The sequence below is a fragment of the Ascaphus truei genome, chromosome 16, assembly GCF_040206685.1.
Source record: "Ascaphus truei isolate aAscTru1 chromosome 16, aAscTru1.hap1, whole genome shotgun sequence".
NCBI classification, from domain to species: Eukaryota; Metazoa; Chordata; class Amphibia; order Anura; family Ascaphidae; genus Ascaphus; species Ascaphus truei.
The window spans coordinates 46997648-47013490 of NC_134498.1; the positions used below are offsets into that span (position 1 = coordinate 46997648).

Here is a 15843-nt window from a genome sequence, read left to right on the forward strand (position 1 = left end):
GAGAGTTTTTATGTCCATATGCAGAAAGGGCAGAAAACTGCCTTTCTGCATATGGAGAGTTTCAACCAGCGCTATTAGCGCTGTTGAAACTACTGGGGAAAAAATCGCGTTTTTTTTTTTTTCCCTCTCCACCGGCCGCGGAGCGCCAGCTGCTTGGTGGAGAGGGAAAATGTTGAAAATCGCGCCATTTTTTTGCCGCGAACAGCCACTAGATGGCGATCGCGGCTCTCTGCATACGGCAGAGAAAAAAACTGGAGAGATTTTAAACTCTCCAGGCGCGCGGCGAATTTGAAGGGGGAAAAAAAAAAATGGCGCTTTTTTTTAAACTTGCCGGTTTCTGCCTTTCTGAAGGCAGAATCCGCCAATTAATGCCGCTTTCACTTTTTGCGCTGCTCTCTGCATGAGGCCCTTAATGCGTTTTAGGTTGATAACTGAATTATGACTAAATAGGAACTTCATGAGTTTTTTTCAATCGAAATATTAGGAATGTGCATTTAGAGAGTTTTTGCCAAAAATGAACTGAATGAGTTTTATACGACGATATACAGTATATTACTGAGTCTATAACTGAGAAAAACATATGCATTGCGAGAAAGTGCAGACTACAGGACTGCCTGAAGGTCATTTTAAAAGGCTTCTTGGACCACCACTAACGGTGTCCCACCAATGGTCTGTTGCAGTTTCAGAACCAATGTCCTATTTATTAGAGATTCCAATATTTGACAGCAGTCATTCTATTAAGTGCAATATAACAAAGTGTCAAGTTGGAATATAACCAAAGCAACAAGTACAGCTGAGGCCAAAACAGTGTCCCAACACTTGGTATCTTCACTTCCTTATCTGGTACCAGACCTGCAATGCATTGGTACTGCAGGTACGGGAGAGGTTAAATATGGGCAGTCCTGTATAATGACAGTTTGTTCACAAATGTGTGTCTATTATTGTCTATTGTTCACAAATGTGTGTCTATAAATGTGTCAGGGGTGGACAACATCAGTCCTCAAGGGCCACCAACAGGTCAGGTTTTCAGGATATCCCTGCTTTAACGCAGTTGGCTCAGTCTTTGACTGAGCCACTTGTGCTGAAGCAGGGATATCCTGAAAACCTTGAGGACCGAGTTGCCCAGCCCTGTTCTATTGTAATTAGATCAAACCCCCAGCCCCCCAAACTTTGTAAGCGGAGCTCTAAAAAGGTACATACAGGCTTTATATGTTTTTTTATAAAATAAAGTGGACACATTTATTGCACTGAAAGGTGAAACATTACACTGACCCATTTAGCACTGTGCTAAACAAATCCTAATAAATAAAACATGATCCGTAGCCTCCCACGGTTGCTAGTGTTACTTCATTACATAGAAAATTATATTATAATAGGACAAATAGCCAGATAAATAAAATTCAGACATGTGAAGGAGGAACAAATATGATAAACAGTACCAACCATGTGTTTTATTAATTTGTACAGACAAAATAACTTTCCAATATGAAATTAAATGTACAGGACAAAAACATTTCTTCCATCATTGGTCATTTTAAACTATACAGCAGCATAAACTGTCTATATATATATATAGTGATATGCCTTTCATACGCTAGTTATGTTCCAGCACAATACTGAATAAATTAGTTTTGTTTGTAAACTAAGATTGCATATTTTATGCTGTACCTGTTTATTAACTCGCTCTCTTATACCAAGGCTGAGCTTATCCATTTATTCTTTTTAAGATCTTAACTGGCAGCCATGAGATCACATCGGTAAAAAAAGGGTGCGGATCTATGGCATCAAGAAAACTGGTTAAATCTATAGAAAAGCTCTTGTGTAGTTGAAAAACAGTATTTTTAATATCCATATTTTAACAGTGTAAAATGACATTTTTTGGTACATAAGAGCAGTTTTGGGTTTGTAAATCTTAAGATACTCTGCATCTATTGGTTGCAAACCTAAATTTGAATTGTAAAAGGCCATATAAAAGCATACAAAAGTTACAGCTAATACATCATACCCGGGAGTGGGCAACTGCAGCCCTCAGGGGGCCACCAATAGGTGAGTTTCCAGGATATCCCTGCTTCAGCACAGGTGGCTCAAAGTCAAAGAAAGCCATCTGTGCTAAAGCAAGGATATCCTGAAAACCTCACCTGTTGGTGGCCCTTGAGGACTGGAGTTGCTCACCCCTGATCAAACCTCTAAAGCAGATGTGGTTGCAGGGTGTTTTATTTGTAACCAATACAACAAAATCAAATAAACACCAATCATTTTTACAGCAAATTACCTCATGTAAGTGAAGCCAAGTATGCTTGTTATTTGCCATCTCTGCAAATCAGCCAATCATTTTATAATTAGAATTAAATTCACATCATACAGTTACTCTTCACCCAAATCATGGCTAATAAAACAGAAGATCTTTTATAACACACATATAATATCCCTTACTAGATGGTCCCCCCCGGAACGAGGTGGAGCCCCGATTACAGCGCTCACCCCTGAAAGCTATTTTGAAGCAGTATTTCTCTAGTATTGCGTCCAAAGCTTTTAACCCGTTATACGGTTTCTACACTGGCCATAAAGAGGCATACAGAGAAACAGGGCGAGTCCGTTCTGCCCTGGCATACTCTGTGTTCACAGTGACAGTACCCAGCTGGGACAAATGAGCACAGGCACTAAGCTGTGCAGGTAATACGCTTAATTAAAAATAAAATGTGATTGCTAATGAAACATTACGAATTAAATCACCAAGATCATGCAGCAACATATCCCTAGTTTTTAGGTGCAGTACACACAGCCAATTATTGTCTTAATAATGACAGTATTTTTTTTTTATAGAAAGTGTGCTGCCAGAAAAGATTTTTGTATTTGTTTGCACTTCGTTATGAATCAATGGGCATCAGGTTTTCAAAAGCAAACTAGAATAGTGATCCCTTTTAAGGGCACATAGCCAGTAGTAAAGGATTTTTTTGCTACAACTTTACAAGTCAGGGATGAATAATTAAACAATACCCCATTTCCTTTTAGTCAATATATGGTGTGTGTGTGTGTGTGTGTGTGTGTGTGTATATATATATATATATATATATATATATATATATACACACATACACACACACACACACACACAATTAATACTGTACCTTTTGCTTAACCCTAAATAAATTTCATATTATTCTCACTTTCGAGGGCAGGGAGGGTGCAATCCTTTGACAGGGTGAGAAAAATAAGGGTAAATGAGAATTGGAATACGGATCACATCTTACTAATGGGGTTCACATATACAGAAGCTCTATGATATTAAGAAAAGTAATGTACCATACAAAATGCATCTTTGTTCATCATAGCAGGCATTTTTCAATAATATAGATCAAGTAAAATACATAGACTGACTTTAAAAAAAAAAAAAAAATTGTTAACTTTCAAAATATTTCTTAACTTTACATATTTAACATATTTCCTTCTGTACCAGAAAGTTACAACTGATATATATATATATATAGATCAAACAAGTCTAAAGTTACTATGCTTTAAGACAGGAGTGCTCAACTGCAGTCCTCAAGGCGCCCCCAACAGGTCAAGTTTTCAGAATATCCCATCTTCCGCACAGGTGGCTCAATTAGAGACTCAGTTTAAGGACAGGACCTCTGAACCACTTGTGCTGAAGTAGGGACTGATTGAACCACCTGTGCGGAATACTGAAATCCTGGCCTGTTGGGAGAGCGGTGAGGGGGGCTTGAGGACTGGAGTTGAGCACTCCGGCTTTAAGAAATCTCTTGAGCATAGTTTTACTCTCGACAACTATGGTGCTTATTTAACGGGATTATTGCAAGTAGCAGCAGAGCAGATCTGGGCTGTAAAATAGCATTAAAAAGTGCAAAGTGGAAGCGGTTTCTGCTCCATTTTACAAGTCAGAGATGCTTTGTGACCACACAGCAATATCTCATATGCAAAGTGTAAGACATGCCGGGAGAATTCATCTTTTTCTCATAAAAATAATTATGCTGAAAAAAATAAACTTCCTTTGCCAACACATGAAAATAAGCTTCTCAGAATAAATGTACATTTAATCTGTGTGGGAAAGAAAGTAGGTATCCATTTGAAATTCAACACGACTTCACGCTTTATATATTTCTGCATTCTGTTTTCCTAGTCATCGCACGCCGTGTTTTTCCAGCAGAAAGGCCTCTTCCAATGGTTTCCATGGCAATGCAGTCAGTCTGTCAAAAAATAAAAAATACAAATAAAAGTCAGCAATTAATCCTCAACAGTGAATTGCACAAAATGTTTTTGGTGTTTATTTTAAAGGGAGGCATTAAATTATGTATTTTAAGGTCTTTAATAGCAAATCACACCGAAAGATCAAACATTTTTGGTTCTATGGAACCAAGAAAACAGGTTTAAAAGCAACAAATATATTTAAAATCGACTATATTCACAGTTAATAGAACAGCAAAGCAACAACGGGTTGCAGGGTTACACATTAATCTCTGTAACAGTTCTGCAATGCATAGTAGGCATTTCTAAAATGTAAAGCTGAAGCAGAAAATAAAGGCCTTATTAAAAATAAAAGAGACTATATCCAACGATTCAATTAAGATGACCTTTATGAACATACAATCCCCCTTTTAAAATACAAATATTATTCAACAATTTAATTGAACTGTTCTCGCTAAGGCAATTAAACTAAATGCCTAAAAAAAGGCTTGTGTGGGAATAAAAGTTTTGAAATAAACAGTTGAAAAAAGGCCTTTTTTGAGAGAGAAAACCAGTATTTTGCCATAGCTTTACATGGATGCAGACTTATTTCTACTAAACACTTTATATACATTTTTTTTCCTTTTATGTTTAATATTGCACCAAAATAAAGACCGCCTCAAAAAGGCATGGCTAATCAAATCTTGTACAAAACAGCAGAAGGGCCACTGTGTCATCAACGTAAGCAAAAAAAACACAAGTACAAATTAGATTTCGGTATATCTTGTATTTTAGTCACATCCAGCTTTCACTTAGGGTTTTACGAATTTAGGCAAAAATGTTGCTGCTCCGAATTCCCTGTGACACTCAGAAAAACACATCCCGTTCCAAGTTAAGTTGTTTACTGGCTGCAGCTTAACCGATCATGTGACCAGCCGCCTGTTACACAGAGTCCTGGCAGTAACCATTCACGCTCAAAATCAGCTTAGCGATGCATTACTAATGAGGAAATGTTTTGTCATGAATAGTATTGGCAGTTAACGTAACAAATGTTATAAGACAGCACTCACTTTAATTAGTGCATATGCAGCAAGTTATTCTTTTAGGTGTACAATTATTTTACAAGTACTGCAACAAGAGTAATCAGTTGAAGGGTAATTAATATTTGTTAAATTAATATACGTAGTTCAAGAGTGTTACACGTCAAGCTGCGCCTCTGATTTTGGCACCTATTACAGTACAATTATTACCAAGTTGAAGACAGGAGAAATCATGAATTATGGTCAGACATACATATTTATACTCTGTGTACTTGCCACATGTTATTGTATGTTCATTGATGTCTGTACCTCACTTTTTTCCCATTGCTTTTGTAATTTAGTGAAAAAAAAAAAAAATATGCAGCATTTCTACCAAGTATGAATCTTTATAAAGGGAGCCAACCCACAGCGTGCCCACAAATGGCTCTGCCAGGGTTTAGTTTAGAGCCACAATCCTGCTAACCAGCCACATTTAAAGTGAATTACCGAGCATGTAAAAAAAAGTTAAAATCAACCAAAATGCCATCACTTTAAAAACAAACTTTTGTGTTTATATCCAAAAGGTTTGCTATGAGCCCAAGAACAGATTGTGTGTGTAACAAAAACACATATATGCTCGTTAAAGCAATCTTTAATGTATTACAATTCCCCAAACACTCAGCAACAAGTGACAATGTTACCAAGGTGCAGAGCAAACAAACTCGGAATTAAATCTGCCCAGGTCACTATACCAAAATATCTCTGAGCAAACGCCTAGCCAACTCTATCACATAAGTTAGAGTGGCCATTGTGATAATGGATGCTCAAAATACTGCAAACTCTTTTCGTCTACTTCTTTACTGGGTGAGAGTCTGACACCATAACTCAGGCAATGTCACACACAGCCATGTTTTCAGTAAGGGCACACAAAAAAAAAAAAAAAGAGAGAAAACCATTAAACAAAGTTTGTGTTCTAATTATAGAGCAATTAATCTTCAACTTCTGAGAAAGGGAAACTATTTTTCTCACATTTTGTATTGTGTGTCTTTATATATATATATATATATATATAGCACCAAAAGTGTACTCAGTGCATCACAAAATATACATTACAGGGAATTATAACAACACAATAAGCGCAGCAAAAATCAGACAATAGGAAAGGAAATCCCTGCCCCAAAGAGTATTTGAGACTTCCTTTCCTGGATTCAGGTGACATTTAGACCAAATTGACTCAATTAGGCACAATTGCAACCCCAAAAGAAAATAAATCATTGTTAAAAATTGTTCCACTAAAAATCCTGCTAGATACAGAACATAGAAAAAACATAGAAAAAACTCTGAAAGGGCTTTCAGTGTTAGATTAAATACATTGTTAAATCACACGTCACATTAAAGAGTATTAGAACAGCCAAGAAAGGAAGAAACATGCTGCTCCAAGTTAAGAGGGATTTGCAGTGTTTTGCTGTTAGATAGTACTATGCACATGCTCAGTCCAAGAATCCAGCAGCAGAAATGTAATCAGTAAGCACTTGAACAAGAAGCTGTTATATGAATGAAAGGCTTGCCATACTAAAACAGGACAGACTGGCTCGTGCGATAGTACAAGCAAGCTGATCCTCTTACTATTATTCTATCAATGGATGCGGAAGACGCCTTCTCAGAGGGCATAGTATGTTTTGTTTAGAACAGGCCATGCATAGACAATCATTGGCATTTTCTACTCCTATGCCAAATGTGTACCTCTCAGGAGAAGGCACCAGGTGTTTCCTAAAACTACCCCCCCCCCCCCAACAGTCAACTGACAATCACAAGTAAAGCTTATTTTGGTCAACCACAAGTAATATGAAGCTGTTAAATAACATTGATATAAATGTAATGGCTGAAACTGGTTCTGTACAGAACAGGCTTCAAAAAACAAGCAATTCATTTAGGCAGATTTTAGCCCCTGTGACAACTCCAACCTCCAGGACAAACCAACATAACTGCATTACTGGCCCAGCTGCTGGGTATGTACAGGTGTCACCTTGTAATTTGCCCAGCAACTGCTTAAACAAATCTGTATAACTGGCAGCCAGGCGGGCAAGATACTCATATACCAGCTGTCATACAATAACACAGCTTGCAAGGAAAACAGACTCGGTTGCAAGAATCGGTTGAGATAGGGAGGATGCACAAATCCTACAAGGTGATAAGAGAACAAGACTGGAGACATTGTGGATTACAGAGAAGGGTATGTGGCTTTCAGGGGGAGTGGAAGCACGATTGGATAATTGGATATACCATTGTAAAGCAGTCACACTGGCGTGTCTCCCTCCCCTCCCCCAGGAATAGCATTCCATGCCATTTGTGTTCCAAATGCCCAAATATAGCCCTTGTCTGGAACCGCACGTTTCTGTTTGTTTAGTATAAACAAAATTATATTAAAAAAAAAAAGAAAAAAGATGTTTGAAGTAATATGCCGAGTGTGAAGCTAGGTGGTCTCTGCACTAATTTAATAACAGACATGAAGTGTTTGCAGCCTTTTTTTCTCCTAAGGAGAGTTGTGGGGGACAGGGGTGGGGGGGGGGGCGCTTTATCAGAAAGAGGAAGACAGACAGGGGCAGCAGATAGGAGCCCCTTCACACCCCTTCTGGTCAGCTGCTTAACACAAACTACCCTGCTCCTTTTCATACACAGAGAACTTGTGGTGATTAGCAGACGCTGCAGGTGGGCCCACCAGGGTTTTTATAGGGCCATGGTGGGCTAAACCAACCTTGAGTTCCTAAAATTGCTGTGCGCTAGCGCTCAGGTTATAGGGAAAACTGCTAGTCACATAATAAAATTTCAGAAAACAAAGCTAAAAATTATGTATGAGTATCTCGGTTTTCACTTATTGTTTTCCTATTAAATTTCACATTTTCATGCAGTTTAGTTTTCCATGTTATATATACCTTTTCTGGATGCAGAGCACTTCAAACCGTCCGATCTAGAGAAGTCGATGCTGACGTAAACCCCACTTTCCAAATTTCTGCTTCCATTTTGGCGCTGATGGCAATTTGGTGGTGTAGGTTCACCAATATCAGCATCATGCACACTCAAAGCTATGTAGTTTAAGCCGTTCTGAAACCCGGTTGAGCAATTCCTGGACATTTTACCATCTTGCTCATCACAATTGTTTTCGTCAGGTTTCAGCCACACATTGTCAAAAGAGGCAGAACTGTGCCTTTTGCCACTTTCAGTAAAGCAAGAGGCGGAAGTAGTCACTGTGCTTGCAGAAGAGAAAGTCTCAGAGCTGTGCCTCCGCCTGCCTTTCGGGTCAGCACGGATAACTTTAGGTCCAACAATGGGTTCAGATATCGAATTAGTAACAGGGAACCCATTGTTGGCAGAGTACCTTTCCCCAATACACAAGCGATTCACAATGGATGAAGGACTATCCAATTTCGTACCATTTTCAGTTTCGTTGGCAAAAGGGCTCGGTGGAGGAGTCATTGCCACGTTGAAAGTCATTGTTGTGTAATCCTCATTCCTGGTGTTTGCAGTACTGACACAAGCTGTACCACATGGGAGAATGGCGTACTCAGCATTGGGCTGAATTCGAGAAACACTGGGGCATGCATAAGATGAAATGTCTGTTAAAGAGTTAGACAGTTCTGCTGTTGCTTTTGGAGACTGTACGTCAAGGTCCACACTCATGTAATCAGATAGTGGGGATTGTCTATGATCACAGCTTGAGCCCAAGGATGATGGTGACCCTTCAGCAGATAAAGAATACGGAGTATTACTCGCTTTGTCACTAAAGTCAATATTTATATACTCGCCAGGACTAGTTGGTTCAGGTGGAGCAGTATAATCAAACGTTCTTGGTATGGTATTGCTTCCTCTTGTAGTTAGGGTTAGTCTAGTTGGCCTTGTGGCCCTAACTTGTTGATCCAATATATTGTTGGAAGATTTTAATTCAGTCTTCGATATCCCATTAGCTGTCCCATCCTTAAATATACTGGTCCCATTTTCCACACCTAGGTGCAATAGCTTCCCAGGTGAAGACATTGGAACATATTCAGTGTTATCATTGTTTTGCTTCGATGAACTTTTAAAGCTTCTAGGCAGAGAAAAGTAGGAACTGAACCCCCTTGAATTATTGGTGCAATTAGAGTCATTAGCGTGCTTTACAGTTGCCGAGCTCCCATGGGACATATCCATATACTCTCCATTGGTCATTTTGTCATGGTTACCTTTTGCAATACCTCCTGTGAATACTTTAACAGGTGAAGAACTAGTAATGGGAAACATCATCATATATCCTTTTGAATCCTCCTGAGTAGGGAACCTGTTAACAATCTGTTTTGGTGCAGAAACGTTTTTAGGAGCCATTGGCAAATAGTCACTGTCATTTGAATGAGAAGGCATCATTGGCATATAGCCATTATCCCTGGCTTTATTCCTGCTTTGGTAACAAACAGAATCAATAATACCATTACTGTAATCCTCTGGTTGATTGAGCGCTTTCAACTTTGGTGATTCAAAGCAGACTAACTGCTTGTTAATCTCTCCAGAATCTTCATCTAAAGAAGCAGCAGTCTGTGTTTTCTGCTGTGGTGTTGCATTGGTGGGTTTGGTTAATGAGTATGTTCTTTTTCTAAAACTCTTATCAGCCTCCATATAATCATCTCTAGCATCAGGACAACTTTGCTTACTCATTGACATGTAATCACTTAAACCGTTTTCTTCTCGAATGGGTGGTGTATTCCCCAGGGAATCCGGTGTATTACTCCTTACCCGGAAATACCTGAGGTCCCCTGGGCTTGAGCCACATTCATCTGATGAAATGAAGCCCCCATCACTTGGAGATCCACAGACAGAAGAGCTTGAGGGTCTTGTCAGGGTATCAGAAGCAGACCCATGCCCACTACTTGAACACACGCTTATTGGGCTTGTGGCAGAGGGGATGTGAGAGACTGGTAGAGAGGCAGACCTGGAGTGATAACATGAATTAAAGGGGGCTCTTACATACCTCCCCGTGCCTTCCTGCTTCCCCAGGTTTATCCGTGCAGTGTTTAAATGGATTAAGCTCCCTGTCACCGACCTGAAGGGTCTGGCCATCGTACCTTCACCTTCACTGGAGGTCCTAAATCGATAGGAGCAGTCCTTTGTCGTGGGGGGAGTACCAGCCACACACTCCGTTCGCGACCTCCTCTGCAACCCTGCCTGGCTGGGAGGCAGGTTGCCCAAGTACCTTCTGCTGGTGATGAACGAGATGGGGTTGCTGCCCGAGGACTGGCTCTTGCTCCTCGGCCTGAACTCGGAGAAGGCTTTCAGGGCTTTCATGGTCTCCAGGAAGGTCTCGTGCATGTGCTGCGCCACCACCCAATCGTCCACTTGCATCCACAGCTCCCCGGGACCCACCGACGACGAGCGACCCACCTCGATGAAGAAGTAGTTCTCCGAGTGGCCGCACCGCCGGATGTTCAGCAGCGGCAGCTGGACGCAGGCCACGTCCGAGTTCAGCTTGACCAGGTGGACGGCCTTGGTGGACAGGCACAGCCGGTACACCCCGGACAAGTTCTTGCTCTGTCCCAAGCCTTTGGGTTTCACGTTCACCTGCCACACCTCCTTCAGCACCGTGCCGGGCCTCCACGTGCCGTAGTTGTCCTCCAGCTCCTCCTCGGCGGGGTCCAGCGAGGCCGCTTTGCTGTCGTTGATGAGCTGGCTGAGGGCACGGTACCAGGCCTCCTGCTCCTGCTCCCCCTCCGCCGCCATGGCGAAGTATTCGTCCTTGGTGTAAAGGGCCAGCAGGTGCTTGTTCTTGGCGTCGGCCCGACGGCTGACGGTAAAACACAGGAACAAGGGGATGACCCGTTTGGGCCTCTGGCCGCTCCGGTACTTCTTCTCGCTGTCGTAGTACTCCAGGCGGGCCGGGCCTCGGTGGCTGTGGCAGCGGAGCACGAAGTAACGCTTGTGGCCGTGCTTGTGCTTTCTCAGGTAGCCGCGCTTCCTCACGTCGTCGTCGTGGTGGTCGGTGGCGGCCGATGCGGCTTCCAAGGCCTCGGTGACCGGTTCCTCCTGGACTTGCGGCAGTGCGGAGCCGGAGGGCCGCCTGTAACCGGTCTCCTCCGGACAGGGCGGCGGAGGAGGCGGCGGCGGGAGCAGCCTCACGGCGGCACGAGTCGGTCGCTCCTCTTCGCCGTGCATGGCGCCCGCCATGGAGGGGACGAAGGAGGGGAGAGGGGGGGTGGACCTCTGTTTGTATGTCAGCACCGGCTGCTGCCGCCTTCCCCCTTCCGTGAATGAATGGAAACGGTGCGCCACAGCCCCCCGCCGGTGAGGCTTAGGAGGCTCTTCGCATTGCGCGGGAAGGGTCGGTATCTCGCTCTCTCTGCTGTCCCCGGTTACAGCGCGGGTCCTCCTCCCGCTTCGCGCACACACGCAGGCAAACTGTCACGGGCAAGCAGCGGCAACGGCGAAAACAACACGTGGCCCCGCCCACTTGACGTCACGGTGAAGAACCAACCGCCCCACACCACAGGAGGCGGGAAAAAAGGAGGGGCGGGGTCGCAGAGTCACATGACAAGGGCGCCTGACCAATCGTGGGTTATCCTTCCTCACCCCTCCTTCCCCCCCTTTCGCTAAAGCAGCTGGTGGGATGTAAACAGCGTCTGGATTGGTTGCTGCGGGGGGAGGAGCGCGTGCGCGGCTCTGCTACAGAGACAGTATGGGAGGGGGGAGCGCTCTGTGATTGGTGTAGGCGTCAGGTCAGTCACGGGTTGGCAGGCTGCGATTGGTTGGTTCGGGTTTGTTTCACGTACGCCCCTCCCGGAGTAACACGCAGCTGTGCCTGGTGGTGAATTGAAGTAAACAACCGTCTGGGAGGGACGAGAGGAGGGGACTTTTGCAGTAGAGGGGAGGAGGAGGGGAATGTTACAGGAGGGGGGAGGAGGAGGGGACGGTTACAGGAGGGGGGAGGAAGAGGAGGGGACGGTTACAGGAGGGAGGGGGGAGGAGGGGAGGAGGAGAGGGGGGAGGAGGAGAGGGGGGAGGGGGGGGGAGGAGAGGGGGGAGGGGGGGAGGAGGAGAGGGGGAGGGGGGAGGAGGAGAGGGGGGAGGGGGGAGGAGGAGAGGGGGGAGGGGGGAGGAGGAGAGGGGGGAGGGGGGAGGAGGAGAGAGGAGAGGGGGGAGGGGAGAGGGGGGAGGAGGAGAGGGGGGAGGGGGGGAGGGGGGAGGAGGGGGGAGGAGGAGAGGGGGGAGGGGGGAGGAGGAGAGGGGGGAGGGGGGAGGAGGAGAGGGGGGAGGGGGAGGGGGGAGGAGGAGAGGGGGGAGGGGGAGGGGGGGGGGAGGGGGGAGGGGGGAGGGGGGGGGAGGGGGGAGGGGGGAGGGGGGGGGGAGGGGGGGGGGGGGGGAGGGGGGAGGAGGAGAGGGGGGAGGAGGGGGGAGGGGGGGGGAGGAGAGGAGAGGGAGGAGGGGGGAGGAGGAGGGGGGGGAGGAGGAGAGGGGGGGGGGAGGAGGAGAGGGGGGGGGGGGGAGGAGGAGAGGGGGGGGGGAGGAGGAGAGGGGGGGGGGGGAGGAGGAGAGGGGGGGGGGGGGAGGAGGAGAGGGGGGGGGGGAGGAGGAGAGGGGGGGGAGGAGGAGGAGAGGGGGGGGGGAGGAGGAGGAGAGGGGGGGGAGGAGGAGGAGGAGAGGGGGGGGGAGGAGGAGGAGAGGGGGGGGAGGAGGAGGAGAGGGGGGGGAGGAGGAGGAGGGGAGGGGGGGGAGGAGGAGGAGAGGGAGGGGGGGGAGGAGGAGAGGGAGGGGGGGGAGGAGGAGAGGGAGGGGGGGGGAGGAGGAGGGGAGGGGGGGGGAGGAGGAGGGGGAGGAGGAGAGGGAGGGGGGGGGAGGAGGAGAGGGAGGGGGGGGAGGAGGAGAGGGAGGGGGGGGAGGAGGAGAGGGAGGGGGGGGAGGAGGAGAGGGAGGGGGGGGAGGAGGAGGGGGAGGGGGGGGGAGGAGGAGAGGAGGGGGGGGAGGAGGAGAGGGAGGGGGGGGAGGAGGAGAGGGAGGGGGAGGAGGAGGAGGAGTGGGAGGGGGGGAGGAGGAGGAGAGGGAGGGGGGGAGGGGAGGAGAGGGAGGGGGGGGAGGAGGAGAGGGAGGGGGGGGGAGGAGGAGAGGGAGGGGGGGGAGGAGGAGGAGAGAGAGGGAGGGGGGGGAGGAGAGGGGGGGGGAGGAGGAGGAGAGGGGGGGGAGGAGGTGGAGAGGGGGGGAGGGAGGAGGAGAGGGGGGGGAGGGAGGGGGAGGAGGAGAGGGGGAGGAGGGGACGGTTACAGGAGGAGGAGGGGACGGTTACAGGAGGGGGGAGGAGAAGGAGGGGACGGTTACAGGAGGGGGGAGGAGGAGGGGACGATTACAGGAGGGGGGAGGAGGAGGAGGGGACGGTTACAGGAGGGGGGAGGAGGAGGAGGGGACGGTTACAGGAGGGGGGAGGAGGAGGGGACGGTTACAGGAGGGGGGAGGAGGAGGAGGGGACGGTTACAGGAGGGGGGAGGAGGAGGAGGAGGGGACGGTTACAGGAGGGGGGAGGATGGAGGAGGGGCTGACGGTTACAGGAGGGGGGAGGGGAGACGGTTACAGGAGGAGGAGGAGAGGGGGAGGATAAAACCTTTACACCCTTCTGTGCTTACTAAAGCTAAAGCCATACAGCCTTCGCCCGAGGCGTGTTAAGGCTGTGACATCACCCGCGTGAAGCGGGGTGCGTTTTCCGTCCATGGTGGACGCACCATGGGGGGGGGCGTGCCTAGGGACGTTACGGAGCTGCTTCGCCCTCATTGGGCAAACCACTCACGTGACCTGCCTGTCGTGCCAAGAAATCAGTTTGAACTGATTTCTTGCGCAACACACGCCCCCTCCTGCTTGGGTCCGTGCTGTCTATGGGCGCGATCAATGCCTTTAGGCAATGTGATCGCGACCCGCACGGGCGCCTCAGCGCGTTCTGCGGCAGTATGAACCTGCCCTAAAAGTTGACACTGCTCATTTGCATGTCATTTCCCAGAATCCCTGTCTGCAGTGAAAGCATTGTTTGCTAAGAGATAATGGTGACAAGCAGGGTTGCATGACTATCTGAGACATGTGAATGTGCTCACAAGTGATATTTTTATTTACTTCGATATCCCATTAGTTGTCCCATCCTTAAACAAGCTAGTATTTCATCACAATTTATGTCAGAAAGGTGGACAAACAAAGCATTCCACACATTTTTATTTTCCAATTTTTGTCTTCCGTGTCAAGTGGAAAAAGGCAGTGGTGCTTCCTTTGTTTAAATAAGGCCATTAAACAGAACATGTTTCCCAATTACTGTGCTTCCTGCAATTTCTAAAGCATTTCAGCAAGTTTTGTACAAACAAGTTATGAAACATCTGGAAAATTAAATTAATGGTAACACGAAATACATTTTTAAACCAAAACATTCCAGAAGATCAGCTAAGGCAGAGAGGTCAGCGGGGACATCAGGCAGAGGTTTCATCAGGCTATACTGACTAACTATTCTTTGTTTTTCCTCTACAGTGAGTTTAGATGTTTTTCCAGTTTACAGAGAAGCAATTTTGAGGTCAAATTCTATTTTGGGAAACTTGTTTTGTGCGCTTTCCTCACTAATATATAATTTTTCCGCGTGTCCTTTAACAGTCATGCTGTTATTGCTTGTTTCATGTGCAATCACGTGGACAATTTTCTAGAGTGCATATTTCCCTTTTTTTTTTTTTAGTATTTGGTAGAGTTTTGTTATCTGTCACTGGTTGAATACCCGTCTTTTGTCTACGTCATTAGTGGTGGGCACTTTTATAAAGATCAGTAATCTGGGTCACATCGGCCCAGATTCACAAAAGAGTGCTAAGCTTCATTAAATACCAGTAATTTTCACATTGTATATTAATATAGAGCCACCAAATTAATTAATAAAGGGGATGGACAATCTAATTTATGAGGAGAGGCTAGCTAAATTAGATTTATTTACATTAGAAAAGAGGCGTATAAGAGGGGATATGATAACTATATACAAATATATTCGGGGACAGTACAAGGAGCTTTCAAAATAACTATTCATCCCACGGGCAGTACTAAGGACTCGGGGCCATCCCTTAAGGTTGGAGGAAAGGAGATTTCACCAGCAACAAAGGAAAGGATTCTTTACAGTAAGGGCAGTTAAAATGTGGAATTCATTACCCATGGAGACTGTAATGGCAGATACAATAGATTTGTTAAAAAAAAAAGTTGGGCATCTTTTTAGAAAGGAAAGGTATACAGGGATATACCTAATAAGTAAACATGGGAAGGATGTTGATCCAGGGAGTAATCCGATTGCCAATTCTTGGAGTCAGGAAGGAATTTATTTTTCCCCTTATGAGATATCATTGGATGATATGACTCTGGGGTTTTTTGTTTGCCTTCCTCTGGATCAATAAGTAAGTATAAATATAGGATAAAGTATCTGTTGTCTAAATTTAGCATAGGTTGAACTTGATGGACGTACGTCTTTTTTTCAATCTCATCTACTATGTAACTATGTAATATAAATGCAGACAATATTAGTGGTCTTAGACATAGGCTGTTAATTCACCAATAAGAACATGCTGGAAAATAAGTTTAACATTGCAAGATATCTCATTATAAAATATGTTTTAATAGTAAAATGAATACA

At 45.8% G+C, this 15843-nt stretch overlaps 1 protein-coding gene across 1 annotated transcript; it reads right to left on the reverse strand.

Annotated features, from left to right (window-relative positions):
• Nucleotides 1-1431: 1431 nt before the first annotated feature.
• Nucleotides 1432-11643, reverse strand: LOC142467574 (insulin receptor substrate 2-A-like). The gene is made up of 2 exons (XM_075573451.1): nt 8135-11643; nt 1432-4205 (listed from the first exon to the last, which is right to left on the reverse strand). The coding sequence occupies exons 1-2, from the start codon at nt 11385-11387 to the stop codon at nt 4201-4203; spliced, it is 3258 nt and encodes a 1085-aa protein (XP_075429566.1). The 5' UTR covers nt 11388-11643; the 3' UTR covers nt 1432-4200.
• Nucleotides 11644-15843: the final 4200 nt, after the last annotated feature.